Here is a 17574-nt window from a genome sequence, read left to right on the forward strand (position 1 = left end):
GTCATAAAATTTCACAATATATTGTAGAATAGAAAGTAGAAAAACCAACACAGAAGAAGGAAAGCATCACGATGAGTCAAGGATATTGGCTTATAACTTGATGTTTAAAGGTAAGGTAAGCAAGTCTGATGGGGAGATCACATTGAAACAAGCTTGTCTTTCTTCATTTACTGGTGAGAGAAAGCAGCAGCTATGTGAAAGCCATGACCAACAACTCTTGCCATAAACAGAAAGCATGCCAAAAATGACTAGCATTGACCATCTAGTTTGAGGTATGAAGTAGAAGCCAACACAAGATTCAGCCTAGACACTCTTTTCTCCCACTCCAGAAGTAAAAACTGATATTCCAAATAGGCAGATTCAGTGGCTTCTTGATTTCTTTTCTTTTTATTCAAAACAGTGATCACCACAAAGATTTGTCACTTTTGAGTACACAAATTAGAAATGCTATTTGCACATTAAATTTTCTGTTGCACCCAGGCAATAATGGCTTCCTGTTCCACCTCCTGAAGAATCATACCATGGTAACTGTTCTTTCTCTCCTTTCACATCCTGAAATTAGTGTTGAAATTGAATGACTTGTATTATAATTTCTTTGATCGAAGAGCCTTGTATTTTGGCTGAAAAATAGTAGATAGCGCACTTGCTACCTGGAATGGATCAGAGATTTATATTGTCCTATCTCCCAGCATTTTAAATTTTATCTTTGAATTTGGCCCTGCCCAGTGAAAATCTTTTGTGTGTAAATAGTTGATTTTATATCGTTGTGTTGTTTATTATATTGGCCTTTTATTTTATGTATTTTTATTTTCCAGTTTTGTTATGCTTTTGTGTTATATTGTGTGTATTGTACTGATGGGCATGCCCTCATGCACCGAGTCCCCCTGGGGGAGATGGAGTGGGGTATAAATAAAGTTATTATTATTATTATTATTATTAGTAGTAGTAGTAGTAGTAGTACAATATATCACACCATAATTAAACCCTTTGACCAGATGCAAATGCATGATGAATACCCTGAGTCCCCCCTTGGGGTGAGAAGGACAGGATGCAAATATGTGAAATAAATAAATAAATAAATAAATTTCAAGGATTATGTTCTCCATTTTTGTTTTTAAACCTAAAATTGCCATGGGCTGGACAACTTTTTAAACAGACAATGCCTGAACATCCAAAATGCTTGATCTCCCATGGGTCTCCTAATAAATTTATCTGGTCATACCATGTTTACTCAGACAGGGTGGGTAGTCTCTGATCCATACATAAGCACTATACTCTTGATCTAAGTTGTGATTCACATCTTGTAAGCGTAGTACAATTTGCGGCAGCAAAAATAGGTGTTGGGGGGATCTTTTTACTTTCTTATAATAATTATTCTGAAGGCACCATTTCTGTATGAAGAGAACTTCAGTAAACAATGTTTATTTTCATCCCTTGTTATTTTTTATGATAAGTAAGAACAAAATGGACAAGGTTGTTTGGAGTTGACAATTACAAAGAAGAGAAAGAGCTGGTGTCTCATGTCTACTCCATTCCAAAGGTAGGCTTCAAATATTCTTTTCCTTTCAATATTCAAAGAACATTGATTCATCTCCAATGTAACAACCAGTAGGACCCTTACTCCATGCATATTTTCTATTGAATTTGTTTTTTAAATAAGTATTTCTGGAATTTCAAAATAGAAAATATTCATATTGGTCACATAGCATCCCCATTATTGGTTTAAGTTTCTCTTACATGATTGTTTAACATTTTGCTAATGTCTCTAGTTTTGTTCCAAAGTTATTCTGGCTCAGTAGATATGGACATCGTTGCAAATCTGTTCTTTACACAGCCTTCCAATTATCCCAGGAAGTTATTCAGGTTATATTTTGTAACAATGCCTGGTTCTTTAGCTGTTCTCTAATTTTTGATAGTAGCAGTTTATGGTCCGTGCCACAATTTGTTCCTGGCCTTCTTTTTGCAGAGAGACAAAAGCATCTCCATTTTCTGCTTCTCATTATGTAGTCTACTTTGCTTCCTTGTGATTAACAAACTGTTGACCTCACAAAGACCAATTAAATATCTCTCCTGCTTAATTTTTTGACCCTAGGCCAAAGTCTCCAACAGTTTGGTTCCATGGTGTTTCCTTTTGCATTCCAATGTCCTATGGTTATTAACATACCCTATTTTGGTGTATCATCTGTTTACTCCTGGACTTCTGAATAGAACCTTTCGGTTTCTTCTTCTTTTGCCTTTGTGTCTGGAGCATAAATTCAGATTATGGTTATGCTTATCCCTTGGCTACTTTTGCTATATCTTTACTCATCAATTGTGCTACTATTTTTTCTTTGATTTTCCTTTCCTGAGTAAAGCTGTGTGATTATTTGACTGAAAATATCCCATTCTTATTTATCTTGGCTTCGTCATCCCAAGTATTGTGATTATTTCTATGTTCTTGTTTTACAATGCACAACTTTCCTTGATTCAGTTTCTCACATCCCGTGGTCCTACAATATGTGTTGTGTTGCTTCAGGCTTTCCTTTCAACTCTGAGCATGTCAAGAGCTGAAAACTCTTTTGCCTTGGATCCAGTTGCATCATTTGCCGCAGTGCTATTTGTATTTGTTTTCCGACTTCACTATCTTATTGGTTGCCTACCAAATTGGAGTCTACGTTCTGCCACTCCTTTTTGTTTCACTTTGGATTATCTCATCATAGGGTTTCATGGTAAAATACATTGAAAGGTGGTTTACTAGTGCCTCCTTCTACACAGTACTAACATAGCTATGGTGCCACTACCATTGTCTTTGAACTCTACCAGTGTAACCTCTACTACTGCTGTTGCCTAGTAGCTGACTTACACACAGTTTGGCTCCTCAGCAAAAGCCTGTCTGTCATGGAAGACATTACAAGTAGCACTGCTACTAGCCTCTGTCTCACAGGAGTATGGAATTCCACCATAGTAGAATGACAGTGCCTAGGACTATGTGAGCAATAATAAACTCACTAAAGGATTACAAAAATATTCTGTAATATTACTTCTGAGGAAAGAGAAAAAGGCATACATTTAGATAAATTAATCCTTTGACTCTAAATTAATAACTTCAACTTCAAAAACCCATCACTAAATCTCAAGGTGTATGAAAAATAGAATAGGAAGAAAGAGACAGGGAAAAACCAAGAGAAGAAGAGGGGAAATCACTTTATTATGCAGGTATTTAGTACTGTACAAGCAACAATAAACACCAAAAAAGTGTCAAAGAGTAATTGAAGCTTGCCTGAAATAACAAAAGGTTATGCTGTATATTTTACCGTATTTTTTTATTTGATATTAAGAAAGAAGCTTTGATGAGAATCACAATGCACTGCACACAACAAACAATAGATGGAAGCAGGGACATTAGCCTTTCAGGTCTAAAACTCTGGAAATGCTTGAGGTTTGGGGACCAAGCAAACAAATCACCATTCCTTCACACCATTCCATTTTAGAGGAAGAGTTATTTTTCTTCTTTTCCGTCCTTTATTGGTTCCTAATAACAGAAATTAAACTTCTAAGCATCAGAGCAACTATTCTGATGGGTTCCGCTGTGTAGAAACAAAGAAATACCCATTCCCGTCTTTCTCTCCCCCCCCCCCCCCCGCCGCCAATGTTTTGTTTTACTGAATCTGCCAAAGGAAAAGCCATCATTTTACCAAAGGAATGGCAGCCATTTTTGCAGCAAAATGTTCCCAGTGATACCTAAATCCACAGTCACTAACCCTTTTATATCTATAACCAGAATAAAAGAGCTGATTTAACAAACAGTGAGCATTGAAGCAGCAGGGACACACCTTCTATCACCAGAATTGCTAAAGTCTAACAAAAACCAGTGGTCCTTGCTGCTACATGTATTTACCTGCATTCATTTAGCTGAAGAAATCCCCGAAATGTGAGCTATTTCAGAAATTGTTCCCATACTTAAGAAAGACCCACAATCTGAACTAGTAAATAATTGACCTGTGATTCTGCTATGTATAATCAGTACACAGAAATACTGAAGCAACGGCATCTGAATATTTAATACCAGAATAACTTGTCTATAGTGTAAAAACTGGGTCTTTCATTTAGCTAGAGTTTATCATTTTTAAAAATTTTGAACTTGTTTATTTACTGCATTTGACATACTCAAACTATAGGAAAACATTCTCCACCTTGCATGTTGAATGAGCTCTCTTTGGAAATAATTGAAAATTGACACAGGAGAATGCTATTTTGGAAACTGGTTTGAAACTGTTCCCTGTGTCCGGTTGTTTTGTTATAGAGATTCACAAAAAAGAGTTAATTATCCCTTTATTGCTATCTTATTTATCAAGTCAATTTTTATATAAACCTCCTCCTTGAGGACTATGATCTTACAATCAAACAAAAAAAAAAAACCCACAGCCATTTATTTTAGCAACTGCTGCTAGAATAAGTGATATGGACAATTCTGCATTTCAAATTGCACAATATGTACACACAAGGCAATTTTGAAATGAATTTTGAAGATCTTATCTGCATCTTAAGGTCTAGTGGGAGAATATCAACTTAGGTTTCTATATTTAGCGATCAAGGCACTTCAGTAATCTAAAACAGGCCTTCCAAAACTTTCCCATCATGACCCCTTTTTTCTAGAGAATTTTTTGGTGCCTCTTGAGTATATAAGTATATAAAGTAGGTACAAACATCAAACATTTAATGATATCAAATCAGCATTTGCAAGGCTTGTTAAACAGTCTGATTTCCCTTTTTATGAAGTACAGCTGAAGCAACTTCTGCAAAGACCACTGTAAACACAGCACAACAGATTTGTGTAAATGTCTAAAACTAGGTGGCATTCAGAAAAAAAACTTTACGGTTGTCAAATTTTTCAGGAGCCCAACACTGAGCTAAGAGGCCTTCATTTGGGGTCAGAACCTTCCTACCTTCTTACCAGGTCAAGTCACTATTAAGGAGAGTGCTTACTGAGGTCTCTCATCTTTGAGAAAATATTGCCTCTTATATCTGGTATTTAATTTGGGTTGTTTCAGTCAAATTATTGTGTATCTCCTAATATATAGTACAAAACAAATACCACAGAACAAGACAATCTATGTTTATTTCACATAGACAACTACTGCATTCCTAACCAACTACACTGAATGCCAGTGCTTGATTTAAGTGAGAATTGTTGGAGTTCTAAATCTAGAAGAACAGAAATATACACCTTCTTTCTGAATAAGTGATAGAGGCATACATCTTCAGAATTGCTGGTGTTCATATGTGTAATTTTTTAATTTTGCAACATCTTGCATATGATGCAGCCCTTCTATGGATATTCGTTCCTTTCATCCCACTGTTTGCACTATTAGAGACATTCGTAGAGACTGAGAGAGCTCCCAGATTCAAATGACCACTTACCTGGATTGGAAGTAACATGGAGTAAAATAAAGCTCTTTGTGAATGAATCATCAAATTAAGTAGAACAAAGGACTTCAGTGAAAACACAAGGTTTTGGATTATTTTATATATTCAGGTTGAATCAGCCAAGATTGCAAAACAAGTGCATTAAACCGGGCTTCCTAAATTTAAAAATATGGTGGTTTTCATACTGGACAAAACCATAGCTCTGTCTAGCTCGGTGATGTCTATTCCAAATAGCAATAATTCTCTGATGTCTCTAGTAGGGATATTTCGTAGCCCTGCTTCCTCAGATCTTTTAACTGGAACTTGCATTCAGAAAATGTGTTTGAATCATTCCTACACTGGTCACAGAGATACATAGCAATCTAGATTGCAACTGTTTTTTTTAAAAAAACAAACAAACAAACTTACTACATATTACAGAGAAATTAAATATAATTTGACCCAGGACTGCCATTTTAAACAATTGTCATATCTGAATTATACTTTTAGTTCCACCCATACATTGAAACATATTGTGTTTGTGTGTTGTAAGCAAAGAGAGTTTGAATTAGGAGAAATATTATTCTAGATATATTGTAGTTCAATTTTACTTACATAAATTGGAAAAATATGTAAACACTTATAGCTATATACTAAAAAAATACCCATAAGTACTGAAATCTAATGAAACCAATTGGTGCTTCTTGGAAGAAAGAAACATAATGGGAATAACTTTGCCAAGACTGTTACTAGTACATACAATCTGAAGATAATGTCATTTGCATTAATGATATTTCATTTTACTGTTTTAACAGAGCTTGAACTTTTCCTAGCTATATAACAATTTTATCTATAAAATTGATTTTCCGTTGCTAAAACTGTTAAATCCCTTATTTTATCAATCTATTCACCAATCAAGACATAAAATACATATAAAGACATTTTGATAGAGAAGACAGCGGAGATTAAATCTTATCAACATTTAAAAGAAAAAAACCTTAACTTGACATGGCTGCACTATTTACAGATGAAAGAATATATTAAGCAAGACAATAAGATAGGCTTTACTTGGGAAGAATCAATTTGGGATAAAATTTTGAACTTAAAGAAAAAAGTAATTGCAGTTATTTATAACACACTCTTAAACTGGCTAACGGAATGTGAACAAGTTAAATCTTGTATGATAAAATGGGCGGAAAATATAAGAAGGCCTATACAATTTAAAGAATGGGAACAGATGTGGAACAAGAAGTTGAAATATGTATACGCAACAGATCTAAGAGAAAATTGGATAAAAATGTTCCACAGATGGTATACCACTCCAAAGAAACTATCTTTAATGAATAAAAATTCTCCTGATAAGTGCTGGAAAGGTTGCCAACAGACCGGTACTTTTTACCATATGTGGTGGACATGTAAAGAAATAGGGAAGTATTGGTCTATGGTACATGAAGAATTACAAAAAAATTTGAAAAGAGTTTTTAATAAGAAACCAGAATATTACCTGTTGGGCTTTACAGATCTGGATTTACAAGTACAGGAAAATGAGGATAGACTTTTTACATACATTACGACGGCAGCCAGAATTACTCTAGCAAAAATTTGGAAACAGAATAGTATCCCTACTAAGGAAGAATGGCTTGGAAAAATCAGAGAAATAAGGGAGATGGATGAACTAACCTTTTTGTTAAAAAAAAACACTGGAAATCCGATAAAGAGAACAGATTGGACACTTTATGATAATTATGAGAAAGAAGAAAGTAATTAAGAGACCTATCTTAAAACAATGGGAATAATTTTATTTTGGAGATACAACACCTGATGAGAAGATGGAAGTCAAACCTTTTTATTTTTATTATTATATTTTTTATATTTTTTATATTTTTATACCTTTTTTTTTACTATTATTATTGTCTCTATATTGTGTCTTTCTTTCATACTGTTCTATCTTCTTTTGAATGTTCCCCCTCTTTCGTTGTATTTAACAGATAATTCAATAAAAACCTATTATAAAAAAAAAGACATAAAATACATTTTGCATTGTAAATGGTCAACTGGTTTTTTCTGTCACTAATGAGAGGCAGTAATAAATCAGACATTTTAATATACATGCTTACCTGTTTGACAGCTGTATGCTCCGGAAAGTTGTTTGAATATATACAAAGCACTGCCTTTATTACATTTGTCATGAAAGAGAGGTATTGAAATATGAATGCTCACCTCACTGACAGTTGCATCCTCCAGAATATTATTTGCCTCATCTGTTATTAACAAAGGATCCAATTTACTGGGAGCCTGCTGTGGTGTCAAGGTATTTGTACAGCTTCCGATTGGAAAAAGAATCTGGCTTCTCCGAGATCCCGAAGTCATTGAAACCTCATGGCAATAAGACTGAAGAAATGCTCGGACTCCGTCAATCCCAACAAACTGTGAAACTGGAACTCCACTGAAATTTACACCCCCATTCTCACACAACTGTGAATTTCTCCATCTGTACACCTTGATGGCCAGTAAAACAAGAAGGAAGATCAAGAACAAGCAGGAGACAAAGGCCACTGCAACTACCAGGTAGAAGGTAAGGTCTGATGGATGGTCTATAGGAACAGATATGTTGCTCAGATCAGTCAGCATGTCTGGAATGCTGTCAGCTAGAACCACAGTGACTGTGACAGAGGCAGAAAGAGGGGGTTGCCCATTGTCTTTTACTAAAACCACCAAACTTTGCTTGAGGGAATCTTTCTCCATTAAGAACCGGGATGTCCTGATCTCTCCAGTGTGGAGTCCCAGAGTGAAGAGCCCTGGCTCTGTGGCCTTGGTCAGCTGGTAGGAGAGCCAGGCATTCTGGCCAGAATCTGCATCCACAGCCACCACCTTGGTGACCAGGTAACCTGGCTCAGAGGAACGAGGGGCCAGTTCTATCCCAGTGGAGCCATCGGTGGGAGGAGAGGGGTAGAGGATTTTTGGAGAATTGTCATTCTCATCCAGGATGAAAAGAGTCACTGAGACATTGGAGCTGAGTGGTGGGGAGCCCCCATCCTGGGCTCTGACCCAGAACCGAATCTCCTGGATCTCTTCATAATCAAAGGAGTTCAACGCATAGACAACCCCAGTTTCAGAGTTAATGGAAAGGTAGGAGGAGGCAAGAGAACCAGTTATCTGATCTTCAATAATGGAATACATTATTCTGGCATTCTCTTCCCAGTCTGGATCATTTGCTTTTAAAGAACAGATTGAGACTCCCTTTGGATTGTTTTCCATGAAATATGCCATGTAGACTGATTCTGCAAAGTGAGGCGGGTTGTCATTTGTGTCTAGAATGTGGACTAATATTAGGCTTGATGTTGAGAGGGGTGGGATCCCATGATCAGTAGCTGTAATTGTGATATTATAATCAGAGAGTTGCTCCCTGTCAAGATTTTCATGTGTTACCAAACTATAAAAGTTAGCAAGAGATTTTTTTAGGTGAAAAGGGAGTTCACTTGGAAGTGAGCATGTGACCTCCCCATTGAGCCCTGAATCTTGATCTTGTACATTGAGAAGGGCAACTACTGTTCCTGATGGTGAATTTTCTGGAATAGTATTGATTAAAAAGTTTACTGATAACTGTGGTGCATTATCATTAATATCCACAACAATGATCACAACTTTTGACCAATCACTGAGTCCCCCTCCATCCTCAGCTTTCACCTCAAATTCATATGAGGTTGCCTGCTCATAATCAAGGTTTTCTGCTAGGGTTAGTACACCAGTTGTTGAGTTTAGCAAAAACATTTTGGATCCCTTCTTTGTGATTTTTTTGTAAGAGTACTTTACCTCTCCATTTAGTCCTTCATCCAGATCGGTTGCTTTTACTGTCGCCACTGTGGACCATTGTGGAATGTCCTCCTTGACACTTGCTTCATAAATTGGTTGACTGAAAACAGGTGCATTGTCATTTGCATCTAGAGCAATGACATGGATCATGATGGTGCCAGATTTAACCGGATCACCTCCATCAGTAGCTGTCAGGATCAGATCAAAAACGGATTGTTCCTCGCGATCAAGGCTTTCTTGTATTACCAGTTCAGCATATTTAGCACCATTTCCCCTTATTTGCACATCCAAAGAAAAATGACTGTTGCCTGTAAGTTGGTAACTCTGAATAGAGTTTTTGCCCAGATCTGGATCTTGAGCTTCAGGTAGAGGAAATCGGGATCCAGGAAGAGCTGTCTCACTGATTTTCAATTCCTGTTTCCCTGATGTGAACTGAGGAGCATTGTCATTTATATCAGTAATTTCCACTTCAACTCTGTAAATATCTATTTTGCTCTCAATAAGAATCTCAAAGCTCAATATGCACTTCTCTGTCCCACCACAGATTTCTTCCCTGTCTATTCTCTCAGAAGTTTGCAAATAACCATTGTTATAATTCAGAGTAAAATACTGAATCATACCTTTTCTGGTAACAATCTGTAGTCCATAGTCTGAAAGGTGATATCCATCAATTCCTAGATCTGTTGCAATATTCCCCACAAAAGAGCCTTTTTGCATCTCTTCTGGAATGGAATAATGAATCTTCCCAGAAACTGCTTTCCAAATAAGCAACATCATGAGCCATTGCAAGATTCCCTTTTTATAGTTCCATAGCCTCTGAATTTCTCCCATTTCATTTGTAAGAAAAGAAATACCAACTGGATCTGACCTGGAAATTTTGAAAGCTGAAATCAACATCCACTTTTGAATTAAAAACTAAAAGTTGCTTCTTTTAAATTCCCTGAAATGTTTCTGCAGATATGATGCCTTAGATCTCTTTCTCTCCGAGAATTGCTGGGTTGATTGACCAATATTATGCATCCTTCTGCCAAACTGGTGAACAGCGACACCCAGAGGCTTATCCAAAAAGTACTGTATAGCTGTTTTTTGCCAATTTGTTTTAAAATAATCATAATTAAAGTATCTATGTTCCACAAATACTTTCTGTTCATACATTAAAGCATGAACCTCAACTTATGTGATGGATTAACAGGTTTTGGCCAGCTGTTGCCTTCCCTTTCAAGAATACCTCTAGGATTTAGCATTGCTTCCATTGGCCTTTTGTCCAAAATAATATGAGGAATATCAGAAGGCTGGTGAGAACAACCAAGCAGACACCGGTACCATTCCCAAACTTGGAAAAAAAAAACCCAAAATGTGACAAAAGTCTTCTTGCTGTTCACCTGAAGGTTTTAGCTTCTCTCTCATTTAATACAAACTTTAAGGGATTTGTTTTGTCCCACTTCCATGAAAGGAATGAAAAATCAGAGTTGAATACTTCAGCCCAACACTACTTTCAGCAAACTTTTGCTGTCTTTCAATTTTTTTTCTACATAGAGAATGTGAGCCCAAGACATTGGTAGGATGACAAAAACAGATGTCATGACAAGATGCCGATGAATTAAACACATTTTCAATGCATTCTAAGGGATGTGTCTTTAGGCCAGAGAAGGTGCGTTCCCATTTTATTCATCACAGGATGAAGAGAAAAAAATTTTTTGTATGTGTGGTAGAAAGTATTCACTCACCTAGCCTTCATGATGGGATAATATATCATTCTCCTCTCAGTTTGGATAACTTGCATTCAAATAAAATATTGAAGTTAGTTTCTAGTTGTTGTCAAAAAGCTTAAAGGTAGACGAATTGCACAAACGAGAAAGCATACTTATTTTTATCTAAAATCTCAACCAAACTAATGGTAGTTGAAGAAAGAGATTGTGTCCTGATAGTGAAATATAATAGTGGTTATAATGTAATAATTGCAGGGTGTTTTTTAAAAGGGGGATATTATGAAACCATACAAAAGTTCTGTTCTGAATCTTGACCGATATCCAACAAAACTATTGCAATTACAGTTCAAAGATACTTGGGATAAGCAACCTGATATCTTTTTAGATGACATGATGGCAACACTCTTGGACAAAAATGACTCCAAAGTGACCCATTTAAGGTGGAATCGAGTGTCAAACATTATTGCTCCGACCTTATTTTCCATCTTCATTACTATGATACTGCACCTAGTTGATGGAAAGCTTCCCACTGACATCTATTGGACAGATGGCAAGCTATTTAACTTCAGCAGACAGAAAGCCAAAACCAAGGTCGCAACATCCAATATGCTGATGATAATGTAGTCTATCCTCATTCAGAAGAAGACCCCCAAGCCACTTTAAACACTTTTGCAGATAATAGGAAAACCTTGGCCTCTCACAGAACACCAAGAAAACCAAAGTGCTCATTCTGCAGGCACCAGCCAATCTCTCTGCAATGCCAAAAATACATTAGTGTAACATTAGAAAATGTTGACTATCTCCACTACCTTGGCAGCCACCTTCCCATGTTGCATAGGAATCAATGGGGGGAAGTTGGACAGTGGAACCTTCCCCCCATGGGATGGGGTAAGGGGGAAGCTGGGTGATGCGGGGTGTGGGGTGACGGGTTCCCCACACCAGGCCCCAAGGGATTCACCACAATCTGTGGTGAATTTACAACTTAATGTGATGCAGTCTATATAAGCAATTTAGCAGTGTATCCTGGATTTTCAAGAAATCAGTTGTCTATTGATCAGACATATCTTACCATACTATTTTCTTTTTGATACTTTCTATAATGTAAGTAAACAATAGTGCTTGGTTATGCATAACAATTAATTTTTCTAAGTAATTATGAGGCTCTAAGCAATTGTGCAATTAAAATGTTCTTTCCAAAACAATTACAGATATTTCTAAATTTAGTATAGTGGAAATATAAGTACAGTCACTCTCCACTCTGGGAAAATATGGTGCTCAATATTTTTAATAACTTCTTCATCCCTTTTGGGGATGAAGTTGAAGTATTACAAGTATTGTTGCTGTTAAGTGCTGTGAAGCCGACATTGACTTTTGGTGCTTTCATGAATGAGAGACCTCCAAGTCACCTTATCAACAACTCTTTTCTTGCATATTCAGGACAACAGTGCCTTCCTTGAGTTAGTCTATCCATCTGGAATGTAGTCTTCCTCTTTCCCTCCTATGTTATCAAACCATATTGTCTTTTCTAGTGAGTCATATCTTCTCAGATATGGCCAAGATATGGCAGTTCTACTTTAGTCCACCTTGACTTCTAGAGAGCTTTCAGTCTTGATTTGCTCCAATGCCCATTTATTGGCTTTTAGCATCAACAGTATCCACAGAGCTCTTCTCCAGCACAATTCATATGAGTTCATTTTCTTCCTCCCAGCTTTCTTCACTGTCCTGCTCTCTCTCTCTCTCAAACACATGCACAGATGTGATGGCACAGACAATCCTAACTTTAGCATTCAATTATTTATCTTGACACTTCAGCATCTTGTCTGGTTCCTTCATAGCAGCCCTTCCAAGCCATGGTCTCCCGATTTCTTGACTGCAGTCTCCATTCTAATAAAGGATTGAGCCAAGGCATGGAAAATCTGGTATTATTCCAATGTCTTCATTGTCTACTTTAAAGTTATGTAACTCGTCTATGATCATTATTGTTTTCTGTGTATGTACATCTGTAAACCTGCCATTGCACTTTCTTTTTTGACTTTCTTGAATAAAGTTTCCAAGCCTCTGATTTTTCTTCTTCTAGTAATATGGTATCACCTGCCTGTCTTAAATTGTTGTTGTTCCTTCCTTCATTCTTATGCCTCCTTCATCTGAGTTAAACAGATCCAGTCGCCAATTAGAAACCATACAGTTTCTCTGTATTCTGTTCTAATAATAGCCTCTTGTACTAGTACAGGTTACACGCCAGGGCAATTAAATATTATGGAACACCCACTAAAAGGAATCCAATGCATAGCCTGATTTTCTTTTGAAAGTTTTTGGTGTGTTCCATTACTCAACATATATTTGAAATATAATCCCTAGTGCTTCTTCCTTTACTAAACTCAGTTGGATATCTGGCATTTCTCATTCCTTATATGGGAAAAAATGTTGTATAATTTTGAGCATCTGTTTGCATGAGAAATTGGTGTAATGGTCCTGTGGTTACGGCAATCTGTTGGGAATTGGAATGTGTATTATTCAATTTTAATATGAGGACCATTGTTTTGTTTTCCATATTTGTTGACAGATTTTAGTTTTAGAATTATAGTAGATTCTTCCTCTTTAGACTGATGCATCTCTATTGGTATGTCATATGTTCTTAGTTATTTGTTTCTCCAAGTTGCTTTTAGTGTACCTATCACTTACTTTTCCAAAACTGGAGATTCATCTTCAAATGATTCCTCCACAAATGAACCTGTTGTCTTCTTTGTGGCAGGCACACAGGCTATAGGAATGCAGTGAAAAAGGGAGTGTGCTCAACCCATAAGCTCCATGCATTTCTGGGACTTACGCCTTGCAAAGTCTAGCTCAGGTTTCTGTTTTTGTTTTGTTTTTTATCATCCCTCCACACTGATACTTTATGGCAGTAATGTTCTATTCTGACTAATGCAATCTTGTCTTTTCCAGTCTTTCATTCTCAGATCATCACTCGATTACTTTATCTCTCATCTATTAAAATGTTAATTTTAAGCTCCATTGAAAAGGAACCTTCCTTTTTTAAATTCATGTTTCTCCATTAAATACCATGGTACAATGCTGGTGACAATGAAAATGAAAGTGATGGTCACGATCCAAAAAACTTTTTGAAACAGTGTGGATCCTATCCAACAACGCTTTCTATTCTAACAAAGGAGACTTTTTTCTTTCTATGTCAGAACTACAAACTCGTGAGGTTATAGCCTATATGAATAAAGACAAAGCAGTCACAAAGTCTCTGAGATGGCCATGACTATTTCACCAAATAGTACATCAGTTCATCACAAACTAGACATTCTAATTTAAAACAGTATTGAGATGTTTTCATACAACAAACAGAAGAAAAATCAATGTACATGATGTCAATGTAACCAGAGATAGAAATGTTCAAAGAAGTATTCTTCAGTTAAAGTTGAAAGTATCAGAATTCAAAGTTCCTATATTATAAACATAGATGTCTGAAGACGTGATTCACTTCTGACATTTGTGCCACTGAAGTAACCAGATGGCCAAGTTTAGAAACCTCAGAAATCTATTGAAATGTCAACATGCATATATGCCTTTATTGCCTTCATACTGAATCAAAGGTATTGAAGTGTGAATGCTCACCTGATTGCCAGTTGCATCCCCCAGAATGTTGTTCGCTTCATCTGTTATTAACAAAGGATCTGGGTTACTGGGAGCCTGCTGTGGTGTCAAGGTATTTCTACAGCTTCCGATTGGAAAGAAAATTTGGCTTCTCCGAGATCCCGAAGTCATTGAAACCTCATGGCAATAAGACTGAAGAAATGCTCGGACACCATCAATCCCCACAAACTGTGAAACTGGAACTCCACTGAAATTCACACTTCCATTCTCACAAAGTTGAGAATTTCTCCATTTGTGTAGCTTGATGGCCAGTAAGACAAGGAGGAAGGTCAAGAACAAGCAAGAGACAAAAGCCACTGCAACTACCAGGTAGAAGGTAAGGTCTGATGGGTGGTCCACAGGAACAGAAATGTTGCTCAGATCAGTGAGCATATCTGGGATGCTTTCGGCCAGCACCACTGTGACTGTGACCGAAGCAGAAAGAGGGGGCTGCCCATTGTCCTTTACTAAAACCACCAAACTTTGTTTGAGGGCATCTTTCTCCATTAGGAACCGGGATGTCCTGATCTCTCCAGTGTGGAGTCCCAGAGTGAAGAGCCCTGGCTCTGTGGCCTTGGTCAGCTGGTAGGAGAGCCAGGAATTCTGGCCAGAATCCGCATCCACAGCCACCACCTTGGTGACCAGGTAACCTGGCTCTGAGGAGCGAGGGGCCAGCTCTATTCCAGTGGAGCCATCGGTGGGAGGAGAGGGATATAAGATTTCTGGAGTATTGTCATTCTCATCCAGGATGAAGAGGGTCACTGAGACATTGGAGCTGAGTGGTGGGGAGCCCCCATCCTGGGCCTTGACCAGGAACCGAATCTCCTGGATCTCTTCATAATCAAAGGAGCGCAAGGCATAGACTACTCCAGTTTCAGAATTAATTGAGAGGATAGAGGTGAGAAGAGAGCCCTTCATATTTCCTTCAACAATTGAATACATTATTCTGGCATTCTCTTCCCAGTCTGGGTCAGTTGCTTTTAATTTTATGAGAGATTTTCCAGCAGGAATATTTTCTGAGATGAAAGAAATGTACGACTTCTCTTTAAAGGTTGGTGCGTTGTCATTTTTGTCCAGTATTTTTAGTGGTATAATTGTTGTTGTGGAGAGGGAAGGAACTCCTTTATCTGTGGCTGTGATAGTCACATTATAGTCAGAGGTCTGTTCTCGGTCCAATGCTCTGTCTGTCACTAAGCTGTAATAACTATCAAAAGTTTTTTGTAAATGAAATGGTGGGTTACCAAGAATGGAGCAAATGACAATCCCATTTTCTCCTGAGTCCCTGTCTACTACTTTTAAAAGTGCAATTGCAGTCTCCACTGGGGACTCTTCACTTACAATATTAATTAGAGATGTAATTGCAATTTCAGGTGCATTATCATTTACATCAGTAACAGTCAATAAAATATTTGCACGGTCCGATAATCCCCTTCCATCACGTGCTTGAACCTCTATTTCATACTCAGGACTTTCTTCAAAATCTATGTTCTGCCTCAACCTTACTTCTCCAGTCTTGGGATCCAAATGGAATATTTTTGATGCCTTTTCTGATATTTGCCGGAATGTGTAAGTTATCTCTGAATTAATTCCTTCATCTAGATCAGTAGCATTTATTGTTATTAGTAGGGAATCAATAGGAAGATTCTCCGTAACAGCCACTTTATAAACAGATTGTGAAAAAATTGGGACATTGTCATTTGCATCTTCAACCACAACCTTGATATTCACTGTTCCAGATTTGGCAGGAATTCCTCCATCACTAGCTATAAGGATTAAATCATGGAAAGCCTCTTCTTCTCGATCCATATACTCTTGCAATACTAACTCAGCATATTTGGTTCCACTTGCTGTCAATTGTACATCAAGAATGAAGTATCTGTTAGGGCTGACTTGATAGCTTTGTAAAGAGTTGATTCCTAAGTCAGGATCCTGTGCATCTGGAAGAAGAAATCGGGACCCTAGGGGCATACTTTCCAGGATATTTAAATGCAATTTCTCCACTTTGAATGTTGGTGCATTGTCATTGATATCTTCAATTTCAATTTCTGCAGTATAAATCCTCAACTGTTCCTGAACAAGAATCTCCATCTTTATTAAACAAGTTAATAGACGTCTACATATTTCTTCTCTATCTATTCTTTCATTAATATATAAATGACCATTTTGGAAATTGAGGGCAAAATATTGTGTCCTACCTTCTGTAATAATCTGAACAGCTCCACTTGAAAGTTGCTTTAGATCAATTCCAAGGTCCTTTGTGATTTCCCCCACAAAAGAGCCTTTCTGCAGTTCTTCAGGAATGGAATAATGGATCTGTCCAGAAATTGCCTGAAACACAGCTACTAACACAATGCAGGATAGTAGTCTTCCTGAACTCCAGAGTGCTTCAATAGTAATCATACCTGCCTTTGCAAGGTTTGAATCCTTCAGTCCATAAATAATGATAATTATCTTTTGTTCTTGATTTCTGTAGACTGGTGTTAAGCTGACCCTCTCCACAAATATGCAAAAGATTGATTAAATCTTCCAACAAGATTTTGTCTTTCCTTTTGCTTTCAGAGGAGACAGCTATAAACTGTGTTTCTATATTGCAATGGGTTTATCTGAATCTTTCCTTAGTGGTAAACAGCGACACCCAATGTCTTGAGCTATAAATGCATTGCTTTAGAAATGAAGTGACAAAAAGAGAAGTTTTCCAAAATAACTTTTCATTCCTTTCAGCTTAAAATTGACCTTAAAACTCTCAGGTATGTATTTGACAGTTTAGAAATTTGATGTATGATAAAATGTATCAGTGATAATTTTAAAATTGCCACCACAAAAATAAGAAACAGGAGATTATCCTTTAATATTTGTGTTATTTTATAATGCTTGGGTAATACAGAGTCTACAAAGTGTGTGTCAATATTATACTCAGTCTTCCCCAGTACCTGTCCTTGATGTCTTGCCTTCCAATTTCTGGTTCTGGTTATATTAAGTTCAATTTTTGCCTAATTTAAATTGCAAATGAAGTCCATTCTTTTTATTA

The 17574-nt window shown here is 37.0% G+C and overlaps 1 protein-coding gene across 2 annotated transcripts in view; it reads right to left on the reverse strand.

The window, feature by feature from the left end:
* Positions 1 to 17070, reverse strand: part of LOC132774269 (protocadherin gamma-A4-like) — a 393640-nt gene extending 376570 nt beyond the window's left edge. The window contains exon 1 of one of the 2 annotated variants that reach the window (XM_060774231.2): positions 14529 to 17070. In XM_060774231.2, the coding sequence (XP_060630214.2) occupies positions 14529 to 16946 (2418 nt within the window). In that variant the 5' untranslated portion in view covers positions 16947 to 17070. Of the gene's footprint in view, positions 1 to 7605; positions 10072 to 14528 lie in introns of those variants that run through there. The other variant, XM_067467711.1, reaches the window with a different exon arrangement.
* Positions 17071 to 17574: the final 504 nt, after the last annotated feature.

Source organism: Anolis sagrei, chromosome 4 (genome assembly GCF_037176765.1).
Source record: "Anolis sagrei isolate rAnoSag1 chromosome 4, rAnoSag1.mat, whole genome shotgun sequence".
NCBI classification, from domain to species: Eukaryota; Metazoa; Chordata; class Lepidosauria; order Squamata; family Dactyloidae; genus Anolis; species Anolis sagrei.